Source organism: Cuculus canorus, chromosome 1 (genome assembly GCF_017976375.1).
Source record: "Cuculus canorus isolate bCucCan1 chromosome 1, bCucCan1.pri, whole genome shotgun sequence".
Lineage (NCBI taxonomy): Eukaryota > Metazoa > Chordata > Aves > Cuculiformes > Cuculidae > Cuculus > Cuculus canorus.
This window is the reverse complement of record NC_071401.1, coordinates 155,285,028-155,305,275: the sequence shown is the minus strand read 5'-3', so window position 1 is coordinate 155,305,275 and position 20,248 is coordinate 155,285,028. Positions and strand designations below refer to the sequence as shown.

The window sequence follows — 20,248 nt, the reverse complement described above, 5'->3', positions numbered from 1 at the left end:
CCGCGCCAAGCTATGGGATGGGCGCGGGTTCCGAGCGGGCGGGGCGGGCTGGAAGCATTCGGTGCGCCGTGTGACGGCGGGGCGGGGCCACTTATCTGAGTGGAAGTGGCTTTCTGAGTGGGGCGGGGCAAGTTTCCGCGGCGCCGAGCCGGAGTGAGGCAGAGCTAAGCCCTGGGGTGGGCGTGACCATGAGGGCGTGACCATATATAAGTGGGCGGGGCCTCGGCAGGGTGAGCTGGAAGCTTCCACGGTGCCGAGCCGGAGGGGGGTGGGACCAAGCCATGAAGTGGGCGGGGGCATGGTGCGGGGGCGTGGCCTGGGCGGGGCGGGCTGGAAGATTCCACGGCGCCGCGCGGTGGTCGGGTAGGGAAGCGGGAGCGCTTTTTGCTGCTGTTGCTGCTGCTGCTCCGCCATGGATTCGCGTAAGCTGAGCGAGTTGAAGGCCTTCGTTCGGCTCTGCAAGCAGAACCCGGCGCTGCTGCACACCGAGGAGCTGGCGTTCCTCCGCGAGTGGGTGGAGAGGTTGGTGTTGGGGCTGCGCGCGGCTGGAGGGGGGCGGGGGGGAAAGCGGGACGAAGGGGGGGGGGGTGTCTAGCGCGGGACGTGGGGGAGGAGGGGGCGTGGCTGGGGGGGGTGTGACGGCACGTGGCGGCGCGCGGCCCCGCCGCGTGGCTTGGGGGGGGGGGGGGGGGGGGGGGGGGCGCGCGCGCGCGCGAAGTACGGGACGGGGGGGGCGAGCCCGAAGTGCAGGTCCAGGGAAGGATGGTGGGGATTCTGTGTGTAGGTCTAGGGAAAGGAGGAGGGGGGGGAGCCCGAAGTGCAGGTCCAGGGAAGGAGCGGGGAGTGGAGCCCCATCCAAACTAGCGTCCTCGCCGTGGAGCAGCCCCAGTGCCGCCTCCCTCCCCCCCCCCCCCCCCATTCCCACCGTTGCGAACAAGCAGAGAGTTCAATAAAAGCTTTGTTTCGTGTTGTTTTGTTTGTGAACTCTTGGCCATTCCCGTTGGAAAAGCCTGCCCGCCGGGCATCTTAGTGGCTCATCTTTCCAGGCTGGAAAAGCCCCAGAAGTAATAAACTTCCCGAGCTAACTCTCGCATTATGCAGCAGGGTTGGCTTAGCCTGTCTTTGAAGGGGAGCCGAGTGGCGTTGGGTTTTACATCCTGGTACTCGAAAGCACGAAACACCTGGAGCTTTAGATGATTCCTGGCCAAAATGCCTTTGCCCCTGGAGTTTCAGGTATCGAGGAGTTGAAATCTTGCTCCCCCTGTGAGGCGTTTGAAATGTGTGCTCTGTGCGCTGCACGTAGTCATCGTGGTCTGCCGTAGCGTTGTCACGGCGAGTGCTTCTTAGTGTAGGCTGAAAGAGAGGAGATTTAGATGAGGTCTTGGGAAGAAATGCTTTCCTGTGAGGGTGGTGAGCCATTGGCACAGGTTGGTTAGGGAAGCTGTGGCTGCCCCATCCCTGGAAGTGTTCAAGGCCAGGTTGGATCAGGCTGTGAGCAACCTGATCTATTAGGTGTCCATGGCAGGTGGATTGGAACTGGAAGATCTGTAAGGCCCTTTCCGACCCAAACCATTCTATGATAAAAATTTCTCCAAGTTCCACCCTGTGTGCCCAGGAATGCCAGGTTGGAAGGGCTGAGGTCTCTGGTAGAGAACTCTCAGAAGTCCTGTATTCATCTAAGGTACTGCTGCACAGCTTTCATAGGTACAACTCTTGCTCCTCTGAAGAACTGAGAAGCATGGAAAATCCTTGCAGATACACCTTCCCTAAAAGAGGAAGTGAAAAGATTCTGCCTATAAAATTTGGTTTAAATTTTCATCTGAAAATATTTTAATTGTACTTTCTGCTGTACTCTACTTGTGATTAGTTGAAAAACTAGTGTGTCTATGTTTCACAGTCTTCTGTGTGCATATGGTCTGTCCTGGGAGATGCTTCTCAATGTAAAAACACGTTTGAGTTCCACCCTGAGTGCCCAGAAATGCCAGGTTGGAGGTCCTTTGTCTGGCAGAGAAGCCACAGAACCCCTGTACTCAGTGAGGGTCCCCCCGCTCGCCTGTCATAGCTACCACCCTTCCTCCTCTAATGAACTAAGAAACCAAGAAAAGTCTTTGCAAATTCACCTTTTATGAAAGGGAAAGTGAAAAGATTCTGCCTAGTGACAAACTGGGATTTGTTTTAGAAAATTCACTTTAAATTTTAATCTGAAAGTAGTTTAATTGTACTTTTTGCTGCACAGTACTTGCGATAAATTGAAAAACTGGTGGGGCTTTGTGTGCATATATGTCTTAAGTACAGGCATTTCACAGCATGTCATGTAAAGAAGATGGCTACAATGAACTATTTATTTATTCATGAGGTTTTGTTTTTGCAGTGATGTTTTAACTTTTTTGTGTATCTGAATGTTAGTGTGGTTGTAAAACCACTCATCTCTAACGTCACGTGGTTTAGCAGTACTGCTCGTAGCTGCACGTAATCCTAGGGAGGAGATACATGTGGGTTTTTTATGCTACTGCAGGTTTGGAGTTCCTTTTGCTGATGTGTAAAAGACTTCATTGTCTTGCCCTAGGTTACTTCCATTACTCTGTTGAGTAATTCTGAGGTTGTGAATAGAATATTTTGGGAGGAAGAACACTGGCTTCTTTTAGCCAAGTAAAGCATTGGGGAATGGGAGGGTGATAGTCTGATTTCTGACTTTCTCCATGTTAGTGGGAGGGCTCTAACTTGCAGTTTAATTTATAGAATTTATATTTGTTTAATAGAAGAATGCTTATATTCTAAGTATAAAAATTAGATTTTGAAGTGCAGAATGTTTCTTCCATGTAAAATCTTCACTGGATATGTTTGTCTCAGAAGTTAAAAAATATTTCAAAGTAGATCCTTCTATACTTCTTTTAAGTTTTCTTGTTTTCTTCATATATTTGAGCTAAATGTTCGGGTGAGTTCTATACATTGATGTTTGGAGTGGTGGGGAAATTACTGTCATGTCAAGCTGTCTTGAATTCTGCAGGGTCCCATTCTGCCATTTCATAACGGTTCTGTTTGCAGTAGGACTTGAGTGTGTTTATAGGGCCTCCTCATTCTTTGGAAACTGTGAAGCTAAGCATGGCCTGGCTTCAGACAGCAATAAACTTGATGAGTCCAATGCCTCTGTCAGTTTTACCTGTATTAATCTAAAAGACATGGGTTTGGTCACCCAGGTAATGTTGTGAGTGATTACAAAATAATGATTAAATGATACTGAAATCCATTATTCAATTTTGCAACTAAAATTCTGATGATTCATTTGATTTATTATTGTTTTTTTAAAGCTAATGATTCTGACTTAACTGATGCTAACTGCTCATAAAGCCAGAATAGGATGCTTTATTTCTGACTGGCTATTAATATTGCATCAGAAACCTTCAGTCATATCTGGTTTTGTGCATTTGTTATCTTCTAATCTTTATTCTGTCTAGCTGTTGTATTTAATTTCTGTATCAATGCTCTCTGTATAGAAAGCATATACTGATGTATGGTTATGTTGGGGAAGTGTTTTGACATACCTTTTGGTCATGCCTGCTTTTTCATAACTGTGTAAAAATACAAATATTTTTCTTTAATTGTTAGGAAATGAGTCATTAAAGAGAACATGTTTTGAAAATCTGCAACTGAGCAAAGAAACAATAGTACTGCTTAAAAGTAATGCATAGAATCTCTGATTGATGAACATGGCCTTTTGCCTTTTTTTGTTGGTGTTTGTTCAGGTAGATTTTGATCCTTTTGAACCCTTACTAATCCAGTTGCCTTCTAAAGGTAATTTTATTTCAAGGAATGAAAGGAGATGCAGAACAAATACTTGCAGTTCTTCCAGAAAGTCATAAAAGCAGCACTCCTCATCAGAGTGATGAGTAGAAGTACGGCGTCATTGTTGCAGTGGAGTCTTGACAGCTCCCAAGAGTTGTTACGGGAATTGCACAACTTTTTTAGAACAAAGGTTTACTTTAAAATCTCTTTTTTGTTGTTGTTGTTTCTGTGTGCGCTGTTTATACAGCTCGATATGTGCCTTTTCTTACCAGAGTGTCTCATATCTGTATACTGTTCAGGTTAAATACATTGCAAACTGTATATTCTTGCTCTGCATTTAATCATTGCAATCAAATACTGTTTTGAGGGGTGATTTTAAAGTAACTTGCTTTTGAAGTTCTGGGATTGAAACTCTAGATTTGTTAGGGGACAACTGGATAGTACAATCATTTTCAAGCGCTAGGACTTAAAACTGTTTAGCCTTGGCAGTTAATGAAATAGTGTATGTTTAAAATGTTTATATGTATTAGTTAAACATATCTTTTAGACTGTTCTAAGCTTGGATAGTTTTCAGGGGGATGTGAAGAGGGCAGAGGAGGCTGACTTTCATCCTTGAGTTGATTCAAGGTGCCTGACTTAAAACCATCTTATCTAGAGACTAATAATTTGAGACTAATAATATGGAATTGCTGTAGAATTTGAATCTTGGGGGATTTTTATCTTGAACTGTTCTTAAATACATTTTTGGAAGCTGGGAATGTTATTGACTTTTTTTGAGTTAGAGGGTACTCAGTGTTTTTCCAGTAAGCTAGGCTTTGAAAGAGTCCTTTAGTCTTTTTGGTTTGTTTTTCCCTTACACATCATTGCTAACAGTGTTACTTGGATCTCAAACTATGGGCATTGTGTTACCCTGGATATGAGCTATTAGCACTACTGAAATGCTTCAGAATTTGTAGTTTCATTTCTGCAGAAGAAGAGACGATTCAAGGCTCCTCTAGGCAGTCCTTGTAGTTGTAGAGAAAAACTCTTTGATTTTTACAGACTGGTAGAGAATTCTATGCCCCGTTGTCAGCCCATGAGGGGGAAGATCTAGGAGGAACAGTTACCACACATTTTTTGCCTAGGTCTGTAATGATTTATCGGGCTGCAGTTATTTAGTCCTTGCAGTATAACATAGATGAAGCAATGTCAGTGTTCCAGAGACACATCTAGATTTTTGCAGTAGTGCTTTTGTGTGTGTGTGTGTAACTTGTGGTATTCCTTCTTGACAGTTTATCCTTACAAACCATTGGTAGTGTAGAGCTGTTTGCTTTGCCGTTGCTGAAGGTCTGGTGTCAGGACCTGTCAATCCTACCACCTCCACTTCTACCCTCTCCCTCAATTCATCCCTATCCCCATTCTGTGCTGCCCTATCCATTTGTTTTTAGGCATTTTGGGGTCTGACTGTGAGATAGAGCTCGTGATGAGGGAGAAAAGAAGAGGGAACAGGACTGCTGCAGCCTAAGCTAAGAGGCTGTAGGATCTCATTCTTAGGATGTAGTTTTTATCTCACGCCAATATGTGGAAGCAGGTGGTCTTGCACCCTTCCAGTTCCTTCTGTCTGTTTGCCTGCTTCCCTCTCCTCTCTCCTCTATCACGTCTAACCAGTTGTGTGGAGCCCCAAGGAGTTGGTTGAGCCTGTTGAGTTTGTAGAAACGTTTCTTTTCTGTTCTACATGGCCAGAGTGATTGAAAGCTGCCAGTAGATGGGAACGGTAGTCCTTGTGGCAGCCTGCCATTAGGTATGATGAAATGTTATATGAAACAGCTGGAGAATTCAGCCTATGTTTATTTCTGGCTGCTAACCAAAGTCGATGCAGTATAGAAATTTATTCTGTATTGGAAGAATGCTGTCTATACAAGAAATGCTCCTTTAACTTGTAGCTAAGGAAAGATATGAATATTGCAGTACAGAAGAGGAATGGATTTTTCTTTCCTAGGCAGCAGATTTTTAATTGCATAAGCATTTTAGGCCATTATGGTTCTCTTAACTTGTTTGACCTCAGTTCCAAAAGTGGTTCTAATTTTAGTAATATCAATACTAATAATATTTAGTTTTGACTTAAAACAAAAGTTATGTCTGGGATTGTAACTGTAGATTCGGTAGGGGACTAATGGCTAGTACAATCATTTTCAAGTACTAGGAGTTAAACTGTTTAGCCTTGGCAGTTCATGAAATTTTCTTCTTAAAACATAAGTTATGTTTTAAGGAGAAAATCCATTTAAGCCAACAAGGCAGCTTTTCCTTGTGAGAAGGGGTGAGTGGGTGATGTGCAATGTGCATGAGTATAAGCGATGGTGGGGTTCTAGGTGAAAGAGCCAGCAGACTCTGTTATGCTACACCGAGAAGAGCATGGTGGATGCACGCTTTTTATTTACTGATTTTACAGTGAACTGAATCTTTGTGTTTTGTGTCACAACAAAAGCTGAGATGATCAGCAGGACTTGAATCGATAAAACACTGAAGTGTTTTGATAATCTTACTGTGTTTTTTTTCCTTTTCTCTACTTTGCTGAAAAGTATGGGAGGCACAATACCACCCGCTCCAGCCAAAGCCGCCACAGAAGAGACAAGTAAGGTGAGAGAGGAAAAATTTATCATTGGAAACTAACATTTGGGCGCTCTCAAAAATTATTGAGCAGGAGGATGGAAAAAACGGCTCTCAATTTTCACTCCAGTAGTGTAGGTGAATACACTTGAACAAGTGTGACAGTTCAGCTTGAAGCCTGCCCCTTGCATGTCGTAGGTGACTTATTACAGATGGCTTCCTAGTTTATTTGAAGTGTTACTATGCTCCATTTCCCTAATCCTGAATGCCTGATGTTCTGTGCATTGCAGATGGTAAAGTCTTGATTTCTTTTTTTTTTTTATGTTCTCTCTCTCTGTTTATACACCTCTTCTGTAGTTATTAGTGGATTGAATTCTCATCTTCGCATGAGAAGAAATATTAACGAGCCTGATGGGTTATGAAGTGAACAGTTGAACTATAAGCTTTTTAAGGCCATATTGTGGAAGAGGGGTTTTTTTGTTGGTTTTTTTTTTCCATTTGTTTTAAGGGAGATAATAAATTTAGCCTGTAGATATTTATAGGAGGATTTTCCCAAGCTTGAAAAAGGATAATTCTTTTTATGGATTTAACAAGACAGTGGATGCTGGAATTACTTGGCTAGTTAGAACTGTATGGAGGGATTGTGTATATGTAGTGAGTATAGTCTGTGACACTAAATGTGAAGACCAGCACCTTATGTTTGTGATAAAACAGGATGTGCAATTTGTTGGATTTGGAGGAAATTAGTAATGTAGATAGAAGTTGATAGGAAAATATTAGAAAACAATATTTTAAGTATGTGTAAGTAGCAAAGATCTGTGGCCTTGGCAAATAGAAACAATATTTTAATCATTGACACCAGCTTATTGTTCGCTGCTAAAGGACCTTAGCTTAATAGTATTAGATTGAGACAGTTTTTGATCCAGAGAAGGTATGGGGGAAGGCAGGAAGATTGGAAGGATTGGTAGATGTTCATTGCAGAGCTGGTTCTGAATAGGGTCTTATCTGGATTATTTGGTTTTGGTTATTGAATTACTGAATTTGAAGGACAGACTTTACCAATAGCAGAAGTTCATGAGTCAAAACTTGGACTCTCAATTGTTTGCATGCATGATGGACATAATCTGAGAGGAGGAAAAAAGATACTTGCATCTTAAAAATAGAACGGTTTAGCTATAGAAAAGTCTGATGTTTTGGAGATTAATTATGTATTTCTCGATGCATTGTTATTTATTAGAGTGAGAGTAAACTATCAGTCAGTAATAATATGCACTTACAAATACACTTCTCTTTCAGGGCAAAGTGGAGGAGCAGCCAGAGGAGCCAGTTAAATCACCAGAAACAGAAAGTGAAGAGAGTGACTTAGGTGGGGAAGATAGATGACTTTGTCACATTTTCCCAATTCAAAAATTATTCTAGAAATCCCCTCTCTGTTCGTAGGTGGATCTCAGTCTTGCTTTTTTTTTTTTTTCCCACCAGAAATTGATAATGAGGGAGTGATTGAACCAGACAATGATGACCCTCAAGAAATGGGAGATGAAAATGTGGAGGTAAGCACAATATTTTCAGTGTCATGAGAGCAGGGAAAAAGGGGAGAGAGAAAGGGTTTGAGTTTGGTCAAGGATATCAGCTGAGGTGGGGTGAGTACTGTGTTAGCTAGGTAGCCAGCTTTGCTTTGGATCTTTCCCTTCTAAACAGGAAACTTATTGGCTTAAGGTCACAGTCTTTTCTTATTCAAGATTAGGGTCCATCAGAAATTTCAGTGAGGAAAATCAGGTCAGAAGATGTCAAAGAAGTTTATCAAAACACTAATGAAAACTAGATATGCAGAGATCTGCCTTAAACGGCGGATTACACTTAACTTTTAAGTGTTTTCTTGCTAATAATAATGGTGGCTAATGTCCCCAAGCCAAAAAGTTACAGGTTTTGAACTATTATTTCAATGCAAATTATGAACAAGTTTCTGGGATCGGAAGGTTGCAGCTCCCTTCTTTGGCACCGTCTCAGCATGATAATTCTGACCTGGACACTACAGCTCTCTGGTTTTGTGTGTGGTTTTAATTTTCTTTAATTTTTTTAGGTCACTGATGAGATGATGGAACAAGCTAATGAGAAGAAGATTGAAGCAATAAATGCTCTAAGTGAAGGTGATAAATTGCTTTTAGTACATATTCAAGGACATAAGGTTTGTCTTTCCTTTTTTTTAAAAAAAAAAAAAAAGGAAGCAAATAGCTTGGACCATTTTGAAAACTTTCAAGGAAGAGAAAACTTGTTTCCTGTTGGATACTTAAAACTATTGAGAACATGAAAGCTTCTTGCCAATGCGTATATAGTTTTATATAGTGATTTATATATGTTTATGTAGTGCTATATTTTTGAGCAGAGCAGGAGGGAATGAGGCAATAAAGCATCTTAATTACCAACTGATTGTTGCAGTACTTCCCTACGTATTATGATCAATGTCTCTAGTGGTTTGTTTTAATGTAGTGAAAAGCTGTCTCAGAAAGAGGTGACTTCCTGTTTGATGGTGTGCAAAGTTAAATGTAGATATTCAAGTGGGAGAAGTCTCCTTCCCTCCAGCATTAATTTTGGATTTTGTAGTTAGTAACGTAGCAAGAGGGAGAAATGTATTTTCCTTTGACGTTCCATTTAAGAAGTGCCTTAGGACATAGTGCCCTGTAAGGCAGGTTTGGCAATTTGGGTGTAATTTCATTGTGTAACGATCTAAACTTTACTGGTACTCTTATCTTATTTAGGTGAACTTCAGAAGGCTGTTGATTTATTCACAGATGCTATCAAGCTGAATCCGTGTTTGGCCATCTTGTATGCCAAGAGGGCAAGGTGAGTCATTATAAACTAGTGACCCATTCTGTTATTTTCCTTAAGGAGCCGAAATATAATGGCAAGTTGAGGATCTGTGTGAACTTAAACCACATGAGGGAAAGAGAGGAGTACAGTTCATGCGTTTTCTCATATATGTGATTAACCAGATTTGCTGAAGCAGCCGTATAAAAGAATCTTGATAATAGAGTAAGTAGCAGAATGATGTTCCTAAATGCATTGTGGTAATGTGGCTTTTGGTATGTCAAGTTAGAGTAGTGCTGGATCACAAACACTTGTAACACCTGAAGTTTATTCTGGGATTAGGATGATTGAAATCAAGCCATGTGTAGATGGAGAGTTAGTGGTGAATCATGTGAATCCTCTTCCTGTTGTACCAACTAAATGAATTGGTTCGTGGTGAAGCAGACTTGTTTCTGTTCAGCAGTCCTATGTTTGAACAGGATGCACCTATTTGTCTACCCGTTCAATACCCACCTTGCTCCTAATTCCATCTGCCAAACTGCAGGTGGTGCATTTAGAACACTGTTGGATTTGATGTGTTGGAGCCCTTACTTCATAATGTGCAAACATATTTATCTTCCTAATTCATGAGGAAGGGTAGGCAAGTATGGGTTGCAGAAGCGGAAAGTCCCACAGATTTATTTTTTTTTTCCTTCTACACAAAAATAGCCACTAACAGTGGATCTCCAGATGCTTTAGGGGATCTTTTCCATATCAAGGAATAATTCAAAGAAATGTTTAACTTTTGATGAATTTACATGATTAGTTAGTGCCCTTAAACAGTCCCATTCAAGTACATCTTAATTGGTAATGTGCTTTGCTGCTTTCCCCTTTTCCATATCAAAGTTTTGACATGTACCACTGGTGTACCTTAATACACCGTCGTCGTTGTTGTTGCCATCATAGTAGTATTTTAAACCTCTTATAGTGCAGTGTCGTCCAAGACTGGGTTTAGCAATGAAAAATAAGTGCATTGGGAAAAGTTTTAAAGTTACCTCAATTTGGTCTATCGTAGAAATAAGCGAACAGTATATCAGGGTATTGTAAAACCTGCAGTGTAGCAGCAGTGCTGTTAAAGTGCCGCAAGTAATCCGCCTCTCTGTAGACTGGGTGTTTGGTTAACAGGGGATTGTGTGCTTGGGAAGCTTAGGGTGTTTGTGCAGCCAGCAGCGTTGGAATGTCTGTCATTCAGCTCTTGGTGAGGTGTAGCGTGGGGATGGTTTCTTGGCACATTGTCCACCTCTTTGTTTCTAGAAGAGAATGTGTGACTTTGTGCTTGCTTTATAGCAAGCCTTGATGATGAAGTTACTTACAGGCACTCTAATTACTGATAAATTGTTTTCAAGTGGATAATAGAATCGTAGAATAGTTTGGATTGGAAGGGACCTTAAAGATCATGCAGTTCCAACCCTCTGCCAGGGTTGGAACAGGGACTGGTAGGGTAAACACTAACACAGATAAGTCAGTCTTGAAAAGTCAGCATTTGTTAAAAGTAACTACAAATTAAATGTGAACTTTTTCTCTGTGTGTGTAGAACGTAGTAATGGTCCTTTCCTGTTGAGTGATGGTTGTAGGTGTGTTGTGAGGAAGAACTTTGGGTAAATGCTACAAAGTCAACAGTGTGAAATTAAGTGCTTTTCCTTTAGGTACAAAGAATTCTCTTACCACTCAGGTGAGTAAAGCTCTAAGCTGTCTAGAGAGGTAGCCAAATTTTTATTATCAACAAGAGACGTACAAAGGATGTAAAAGAGCAGAAGTTCTGATTAGAATATCTTGAGTATCAAACACTTTTGTCAATTCAGGAATTTTTTTTGTCGGATTTCCTTCAGAGATTTTTTATTTTAAATGCTTGAACCTCCGAAAGTACTGCCTTACTAGTCCATCTGATACAGTTGTATATTGTAAAATTTTCAGTTATTTCACTTAACTGACAAGGGGTTGGGGCTACTTTCTGAGTTTGTGTTTTGTTTTGCCTTTTAATTTAGATGACTCATCTCTTGTTTTGTAGTTCGTGATGATTCTAGCTTTTAATCCTTGTAGGCTGTATGATAACTTGTGCTTTCTTTGTCTTACTCTTTTTTAAAGACTCTCTAATGTGGCATGCATAACATTATTGTTGTTTTCAAACTGTTAGTTGCCATTGGCTGTAGACTCCAAACACCATGGAATTGAACTGTCCTTTGCATTTATGTATCTTTTTCTTCTTCACTAAAGCTAATGTTGCTAGCAAAGCTTGAGTCAGAACAATGAATGCTTTTGTTTCTTGCTAATGATTTGCCTACAATGATGAAGGGGGGAAACTAAATTTCAGTGACTTCATTATCGCTACAAAATCTTTCTGGACTCGGCTCTTCAAGTGCACATCTCATTAGTTTGCCTGTTAGTCATTCAAAATTACTTCCAGCTTAAGTTAGTAACTTGGTATTTCGGTATGTACAATAAATGTTCTTCTTCCCACAGTGTTTTTGTGAAGCTACAGAAGCCAAATGCTGCCATTAGAGATTGTGACCGAGCCATCAAGATTAATCCTGACTCAGCACAGACCTACAAATGGAGGGGAAAAGCTCACAGGTAATGAACTGCATCCGTAGTTGATTTTCTCTTTACTGACTTGGGGAACAGTTCTGTTTATTCATTCTCTTCTTCTCTGCATCTCCAAACTGTCTGTCTGGCACCTGAGAGCAGCACCCATGAGCCATGAAACCATTGTGCTGAGTGTTTGTCTGATGGGAAAGGAAGGATGGTAGTGATTTATTGATGGCAATTTATGAGTAGTCCTTCTGGCATTGTATTTTTCTCTGTTTTTTGTTTTGGAAAAGAACAAGCATATCTTCTAATAGCTTACTGCTGTTCTGGATAGTATTTTCTAATTGCTTGCTAAAGATTGAGTTCTAGGACTGTGAGTTTTATTTGTTTGGAGATCATTGTTTTCACTTAATTCAGTTTTTATTTACTAACCTCTAATTCTTAGATATTCTCTGCTGCCTTATTCTGTTGGATCCTGGAGCTATTTTGCGCACTGAATAAGACTGCCTGCTTATTAATGGAACTGTTTGTTGCAATTAAAGAGTGCTATGAAGCAAACAGTGGGATTATTTAAAATGACATTAGGCCAGTGTGCAACCCCCCCAGCTATAGTTACTAACTTTTGTTAAAAAAGAAGTTAGAATATATCAGCCAAAAAAAAAAAAAGAGTTGACACTTCTTGTGGCCTGTATAAAAGTCAAAAGAGTAAGTGCTAATAGAGCTTACAAAAAAAGAAGCTTTTTAAACACTGTTCAGTGTATTTTTTTTATTGTCTACAGTTTCAGTAAACAGCATGGAGCCTAAGAGTGAGAAGACTGGAGGGTAGTTTGGGGTAGCACCTGTGTCTGTGAGCAGAAGTGCTTTGACCCTTAAGGAATACCAGCATTTGCTTAATTTTTTGATTACCATGTTTGTATAAATTAACAAAGGTGTGTGCACAGTAGCTGGTATGATGTGTTCAACTAAGACAGGGTTCATCCTATCAGCTAGGATATTTGAGTGCTTGATAAAGAGAGTCCACTTAAGCTTGAGGTAGTGGTGGTTGTAGGCTTTTACGGAATGCGGAATGTGTACTTTTACACTGAACGTGTGCTTAGTGGGGCGGAGTATTTTTCCTAGTGTGCTTCATGGTTTTAGATAGGGTACCTTTGCTCTGTTATACTCTTCTTGTTTATAGCAAACAGTGACACTAGCTGATACAGTGGGTTTTTTCCTTATATTTACTTCGGGCAAAAGCTAATTCTAAGGGTGTGAAGCATGTGAGTATGGTATCTAATGGCATTGTAGTGTGCAGATTGCAGAGAACACTGGTTACTAAGCTTTAGACTTCTGTGAGTCCATATGGATGCAGGTAAAAATACTGAATGTTGCATAATTGTAAATATTTTGAAGAACTGTAGGAGTTTTGTTTGCTTTTTCTTTCTGAATGTTGTTGTCTTCTGAATTCCAGACTTCTGGGTCACTGGGAGGAGGCTGCTCGTGATCTTGCATTAGCTTGTAAACTGGATTATGATGAGGATGCTAGTGCCATGCTGAAGGAAGTGCAACCAAGAGTAAGTGGGGAGGCATAACGGAGGTTCCTCCTTAGTTTGTTTGAGTGACATTGCTACCTACAAATCCTTCCAGTATGCATTGTCTGTGGGAATGTGTTCATGTGGCATCTGACACTTCAAACTGAGTTTTGTCTTCAGTTTTTGTCTTCAGTTTTTTGTCTTCAGTTGCAGCTGTTTATGGCTGTGCTTAGAGAAATGGAGTCTCTGGGGCTGGACCTGTAACCAAGCTATGAAATAGAATTCATGGAATCATAGAATCATTAGGTTGGAAAAGACGTTTGAGATCATGAACTCCAACTATACCTATATACTACTATATCATGTCCCCAAGCACCTCATCTACCTGTTTTTAAGCACCTTCAGGGATGGAGACTCCACCACCTCCCTGGGCAGCCTGGGCCAGTGCTCGATAACCCTTTCTGTGAAGAAATTTTTCCTAATGTCCAATCTAAACTTCCCCTGGCGCAGCTTGACGCCATTCCCTCTTGTCCTATCACTTGGGAGAAGAGACCAACACCCACCTCTCTGCAACCTCCTTTCAGGTAGCTCTACAGAGCAGTAAGGTCTCCCCTCAGCCTTCTCCAGGCTAAACAACCCCAACTCCCTCAGATGCTCCTCATAAGACCTGTTCTCCAGCGCCTTCACCAGTTCCATTGTTCTTCTCTGGATACGCTCCAGGACCTCAGTGTCTTTCTTCCAGTGAGAGGCCCAAAACTGAACACAGGATTTGAGGTGCAGCCTCACCAGTGCTGAGTACAGGGGGAGAATCACTTCTCTGGTCCTGCTGACCGCACCATTTCTGATACAAGCCAAGATGCTATTGGTCTTCTTGGTCATCTGGGCACGTTGCTGGCTTGTGTTCAGCTGCTGTTGGCCAACACCCCCAGGTCCTTCTGTGCCAGGCAGTTTTCAAGCCATTCTTCCCCAAGCCTGTAGCGCTGTATGGGGTGTTTGTGTCCCAAAAAAATAAAATACATTCCTTTTAAAAAAATCTTAAAGAAGGATTTGAAGTATTTGAAGTTTGCCAGGCATTTTGGAATCTAGATGAAAACATTCAGAAAAGCAAGAGAACGCTGTGATAATGGATTTTTTTCCAAAGTGTTTCTGAATTGGCCAAAGCTTCATCCTTAACATGTTTTACAAAGGAAGCATTCTTTGCCGTGAGTTGTACTTTCGTTAGTGTACCAAATGAGGGCAGCATAATCTCTGTAAGACTGGTTTTCAGCCTTTCTCAAGTGGTTGACCCCAGCATTCTTCTGGAACAACTTCTGTGTAAAAAAGAAAACAAAATAATGTAAGACAATTGATAGCAAGCTTGCTTTTTCATCTGTTTTGCATGTTCCTTTAGAGTGGTGGACAGACCACAGATTGCAGCATTGGGTTTTAAGTGGCAAGGCTGGGGGTGAGGTGGAGGCTGCAGGGCTGGCCTCTTGTCAGAGGAAACATGGAACTAACACTGCGTCAGAGAGAGCTGGTTCCTGCTGGCTCCAGGACAAACCCACTGCTGGCCAAAGCTGAGCCAGTCAACAATGCTGCTGGTGCTTTAGTGCTAACATTTAAGAAGAGATTAAAAAATGCAGCATAACAGCTGTGAGAGAGGGGAGTAAAGAAAAAAAACTGAGAGAAGCAACCCTGCAGATGCCATGGCTGGTGACGAAGGAAGGGGAGTAGGTGCGCCAGGCATAGGAGCAGAGATTGCTCTGCAGCCCGTGGAGAAGACTGTGGTTAAGCAGATTGTCCCACCTGAGCCATGGAGGTTCACAGTGAAGCAGATATCCAACCTGCAGCCCATGGAGAGTCCACACTGGAGCAGGCTCCTGCCAGAAACTGCGGCCTGCAGAGAAGAGCCCACACAGAAGCTGGTTTTCCTACAGGAGCTGCAGCCTGTGGGGGATCCAGGCTAGAACAGTCTGTTGCTTGAGGACTGTACCCTGTAGGGAGGATCCAGGCTGGAGCAGTTTGTGAAAGGCCGTATCCCGGGATGGAGACGCCCACACTGGAGCAGGAAAAAGTGTGAGGAGGAAGGAGTGGCAGAGGTGCAGTGTTACGAACCTGCACAGTCCCCATCCCTCTGCTCCTAGAGGTAGAGGGCGTTAAGAGCGGAGAACGAAGGAGTGAAGTTGACCTTTGGGAAGAAGGGGAATAGGGGGAAGTTTGTCTTTGTTTCTCATTGTCCTACTCTATTTTTAATTGACAATCAATTAAATTAATCTTCTCTATGTTGAGTCTGTTTTGCCCGCAGTGGTAGTGGATGAGTGGTCTTCCCATTTTTATCTCAAGCCAGGAGTTTCTGTCTCATTTTCTCTCCCTGTCCTGTTGAGGAGGGGAGATTGAGCAGCTTGGTGAGCAACTGACACCCAGCCATGCTTAACCCACCACATGCATAAACATTCCCATGTCTAATAACTTGGGCTTTCAGTTTTCCTACTGTCTTTGTAGAAGACACTGTCTCCAGTGAAACAATAATGGAAACCATCTTACAACCTTCTAGTCTTCTGTACTGGAAACTATTGATCTGTGGTAAATGTAATTAAGTCTTAGGTCTCAGCCTTTTTTGTGAGATGTACACTTAGTGCTTGGCTGAGGGTGAACCTTTTATTTCCCAGTTAATCTGCCTATGCACAGAGACAGCAGAGTATGTCTGATACGTTGATGTGTAGTTGCTAGCTGTGTGTGAATTTGTGTGTGCAGCTCAAGGAAAAACGTATGATCTTTTTCATGGGTGATTTTTTTTGTCTTTAATAAGTGAACATGATATTTTCACCTAATTTATTCACTTCCAGCTTTCCTACTTTCCTAGTACTTTTTAGTTTGTAGCACTTTCAGCTGGAAGTTGTGAGTCAAGTTCTAAAAATGTTTAGTTCATCATGAAATAATTAGAAACAATGAAAATCAAAATTTTAGAAACTTTGTTCATTAAAAAAACCAAAACCAAACCCATACACCTCTGTCTCTATGAACTATTGAGTGGTTGTAACATCAGATTCTAATAACACATACTGCATTCAGTATCAGTCAGTGCTGCTGTCTGCAGTGTGTTCTCTCTGGGAGATGTACTTCCAGGGTGATGTGGTATGGAATGAGTTATCTCCTAGCTACAATAAGTTGTATCAAAACTTCACTACTTGTAAAAGAATTTCTTAAATTAAAGAGTATTCTGAAGGAATAGAATAGTATCCATTGTAGTAGGAGTAAGTATTTCTGTTCTTGAACCTTGATTTTGCTATGTTTTTTTAGTTACAGGAGTGTACATCACACACAGTTTGTGAAATCATGAACCAGTTTTTGCAATGCTGTATAAGGATACTCTCTCGTTTTAGGAAAGCAGTGCTGCTGTGGATGTTCTGTTATTATAATGAGTCCTAAGAGAGGAGCAGTGGAGTTCCTTGCTAACTACTCTCTTCTGCTGGGGCTGCAGGCTTGATGAACTGGAGAAAAAGCTAATAATAAGGAGCAAACTTTCTTCGCACTGGCCTTTTCCTGATTTGGTTCAGAAATTCTTTGGGCAGCTTATGTCTAGCTGTATATGCTGGGAGGGCATCTGGAGCAGCAGTAACACTGTCTAAAAAGTGTATGTGTGCAGGGAGAATTATCCTGTTGTTGTGCCAGTGAAAATTCCTTTTTCCGGGGCAATTGCTGGTTTTAGCCCTGGAGAAATTAATATTTCAGCATAAAAGCATGAAGAGACGTGGAAAGATAAAGTTGTAATTATAGTGCAAGTCCCAAAGCTCTATGGCGAAAAAAGGAGTACTGGAGTGCATGTTCCAGTGAATCCTGAGTATACATGAATAACTGACTGCCATAGACAGAAGGTAGCAAATGGCTCCTAAAACAAAGGGGCTTTCAGGATATTAAATCAGATTTTGATTTTGAGAACAGATAAAAGCAGATGGTTACGCTTGCATGTATTTTGTATCAAAATACATTGTGTATTATGCTAGAAATTTTCTATGCATAAATCTTGTTGTTCTATTGTAACAGGCCCAGAAAATTGCAGAGCATCGCCGAAAATATGAACGGAAGCGTGAAGAAAAGGAAATTAAGGAAAGAATGGAAAGAGTGAAGAAGGCCCGTGAGGAGCATGAGAGGGCACAAAGGGTGAATACTTAGGCTTTAATATTTCTGAATAATTTGGAGAGTCATAGTTATTTGGGATAAAATGAACTGCAGAGAAAAATTACTTTCATTGTAAGTCTCAGAATTAAATTTTAGGGAGTTCATTTCTGTCTTGGTTACTTGACCAATAATGAAATCCGCAGATAAGGCAATTGTATTGCATGTGCTTTTATTGCTTGTGACAAGAATAGGCTCTGGAATCTTGTATTTCAAGAAGTCAGTTATTGTATGACTGTACCAGAAGAGTTTTCACTCAAAGTATTTATGTCTCCTGAAGCGGGAGGTTATAAATTCGAGATACTTTGCTTCTCTTCCTCGCTTCCTGACACAGTTTGTTTGTTTTTTCTTCATACTTCACTGATACACTTTAATATGTTGGGTATGGGAGTTAGTTCTAAATATGCAAGTAAAGGAGCTAAAACAAATATAGTTCATATTTGGTAAAAACATACTCTGCATAACTTACCTGCAAAACCGTACTAAAGAGTAGACATTGCTATTTCTTCTTGTTGGTGTTGTACATAATGAAGTACTTTGTTTATTGTGAAAGCCCACTTTCATGAAACAGTCTCAGCTATTTTTTTCTTCCTAAAACCCCTTGAGCAGTAGAACACAGGCTGCAGTTCCGTTGCTTTGTATGGAATGATATGCTTTCATCTGCAGGAGGAAGAAGCCAGACGACAGGCAGGAGGAGCTCAGTTTGGTGGTTTCCCAGGTACTGTATTTTTAAGCACCAATACTTGAGGTAGAGGTGCCCGTTCTTTCCATGTGCAGTATTATAACCACAGTTTTTATAGCATTTGTTCTCAAGACAGAGAGAAAAATATTCTGTGAAGTTTAGAATTTGTCTACAAACAACTCTTGGAGCGCTAGTGGGAAGAGGGATGGCATTCTTTCTCTTAGAGAGGATTGGTGCTGGGTTGCAGGTAGAAGGAGGACAGAAATTAGTAATGATGGATAACAGAATGAAAGGATTTAGGTCTGAGGAAACAAAAGTGCAGTATTTGCTCAATAATATGTGCTGGAAAACTAGTATAAAAATGTTTTCTAAATTACCCACGGTGCCTTGGACCCATTCTGCTTAAGAATAGTTTTAAAGTGGAATATTTGAATTGAATGCTAGGGAAGTCTATGCTGGTTGCAAACTGTTTTCTCGAAGAAGGTAGTGCAGTTTACCTTCTAGAAAAGCTGTCTTTGTACAATTCTACAAAATTGGGCTTTCTATATTATTTTGGGATGTTGGGGAGAGAGTAAGTACTAATGCTCTTGAAGATTGAGAGGCAGATGAAGTAGGCTATGTCATGCTCCAAATGGGTTAGCTTGTCAGAGGAACCAAATAGAGACCATATCTACCCTGCTTAGCACAGCTGGGGTAGCTGATGATTAAGGATTCAAAACCAGAACCTAAGACATTCAGGCATATTTTTTTTTCCCTTTGGTGGTACAATTTTTTCAAACCTAAGTTGCCACCAAATGTGGAATGTGCCTAGGACATACTGCTGCTGATCTGCATTTGCGTTCCAGCTCCCTATGTTCCTGGGCTTGAGACCTAGCTGATTTAAGTTAACTGGCAAAGTAACTGCACATGGGTACAAGGTGCTAGAACCTGACATTCATTACAAGACCTCCTGTTCAATTGGGTTAAAAACGTGGATGAAGTAAGTTGTAGGTCTTCACAGAGGGAGAAGGTGAAGACTGCTTTCCACTCAGTGTACCAGCTGTGGCCTTACAGAAGGCATGGCTTTAAAGGTGTGGCAAAGGACATATAGAGTCATAGAATAGTTTGGGTTGGAAGGGACCTTAAAGATCATCCAGTTCCAACCCCCCTGCCATGGGCAGGGACATCTCCCACCAGACCAGGCTGCCCAAGGCCACATCCAACCTGGCCTTGAACACCTCCAGGGATGGGGCAGCCACAGCTTCCTTGGGCAACCTGTGCCAGTGCCTCACCATTCTCATGGGGAAGAAATTCCTCCTTATGTCTAGTCTAAATCTGCCCCTCTCCAGTTTGTACCCATTGCCCCTGGTCCTATCACTACAGGCCTTTGTGAACGGTCCCTCCCCAGCTTTCTTGTAGGCCCCCTTCAGGTATTGGAAGGTAGTGGTAAGGTCTTCTTGAAGCCTACTCCAGACTGAACAACTCCAACTCTATGTCTTGGTCTCTCTCAGTGAGCCTCCTGTATAGATGGAAGTAAATGTTTTTCATCATGCATTCCTCTTATATTGGGTTTTTAGGAGGATTTCCTTTTGGTATGCCTGGAGGTATGCCAGGGCTCAATGAGATTCTCAGTGATCCGGAAGTCCTTGTGGCCATGCAGGTGAGTATTTGTTAGAATCAAAGCTAAATATTCTGTGTAAGGGAAGAAAGAAAGACGTGACTTCCTGGTGCTTGCTTATTTCTGTTCTAAAATTCTCTGTGTGTGTGTGTGTCACCAGACTGTCTGGAATCAGTGGTAGCCCTTTCTAAAGCTGATGTGAGTTTAAGTAAAGATGCCCCTCCCCGCTCCATATTCCACCTACGATAGGCAAAGCTATGTGCTGTAGTGTTCTTCATCTCTTTTCAGTCTCTTGAATGGTTATTGTCCATACGGTATAATTCACATACTCATTTTTTGAGTACACACACATCATGGCAAGATAATTGCACACAAACATAAAATGATTGTCAGTATTGTTGCAACACAATATATTACAATAATAATGAGGTAAGAATTGCCTTTCTCTTAGAGGATTGTTTGATATTTGCCAGAGGCAAAGTTGTATCAGAATAGTTCTACATCTGACATTTTCTAAATTCATGTTTAGAAGGCTTGCTTCCCCAGTGGGCTTGGTTAATTGCT

The 20,248-nt window shown here is 41.5% G+C and overlaps 1 protein-coding gene across 1 annotated transcript in view; it reads left to right on the top strand.

The window, feature by feature from the left end:
- The first annotated feature begins 309 nt into the window (after positions 1–309).
- ST13 (ST13 Hsp70 interacting protein) overlaps positions 310–20,248 on the top strand; it is a 28,174-nt gene continuing 8,235 nt past the window's right edge. The window contains exons 1-11 of the mRNA XM_054080963.1: positions 310–522; positions 6,342–6,399; positions 7,666–7,735; positions 7,849–7,919; positions 8,450–8,516; positions 9,126–9,210; positions 11,674–11,784; positions 13,190–13,292; positions 17,274–17,390; positions 18,072–18,123; positions 19,644–19,726. Of these exons, the coding sequence (XP_053936938.1) occupies positions 413–522; positions 6,342–6,399; positions 7,666–7,735; positions 7,849–7,919; positions 8,450–8,516; positions 9,126–9,210; positions 11,674–11,784; positions 13,190–13,292; positions 17,274–17,390; positions 18,072–18,123; positions 19,644–19,726 (927 nt within the window). The 5' untranslated portion in view covers positions 310–412. The remainder of the gene's footprint in view (positions 523–6,341; positions 6,400–7,665; positions 7,736–7,848; positions 7,920–8,449; positions 8,517–9,125; positions 9,211–11,673; positions 11,785–13,189; positions 13,293–17,273; positions 17,391–18,071; positions 18,124–19,643; positions 19,727–20,248) is intronic.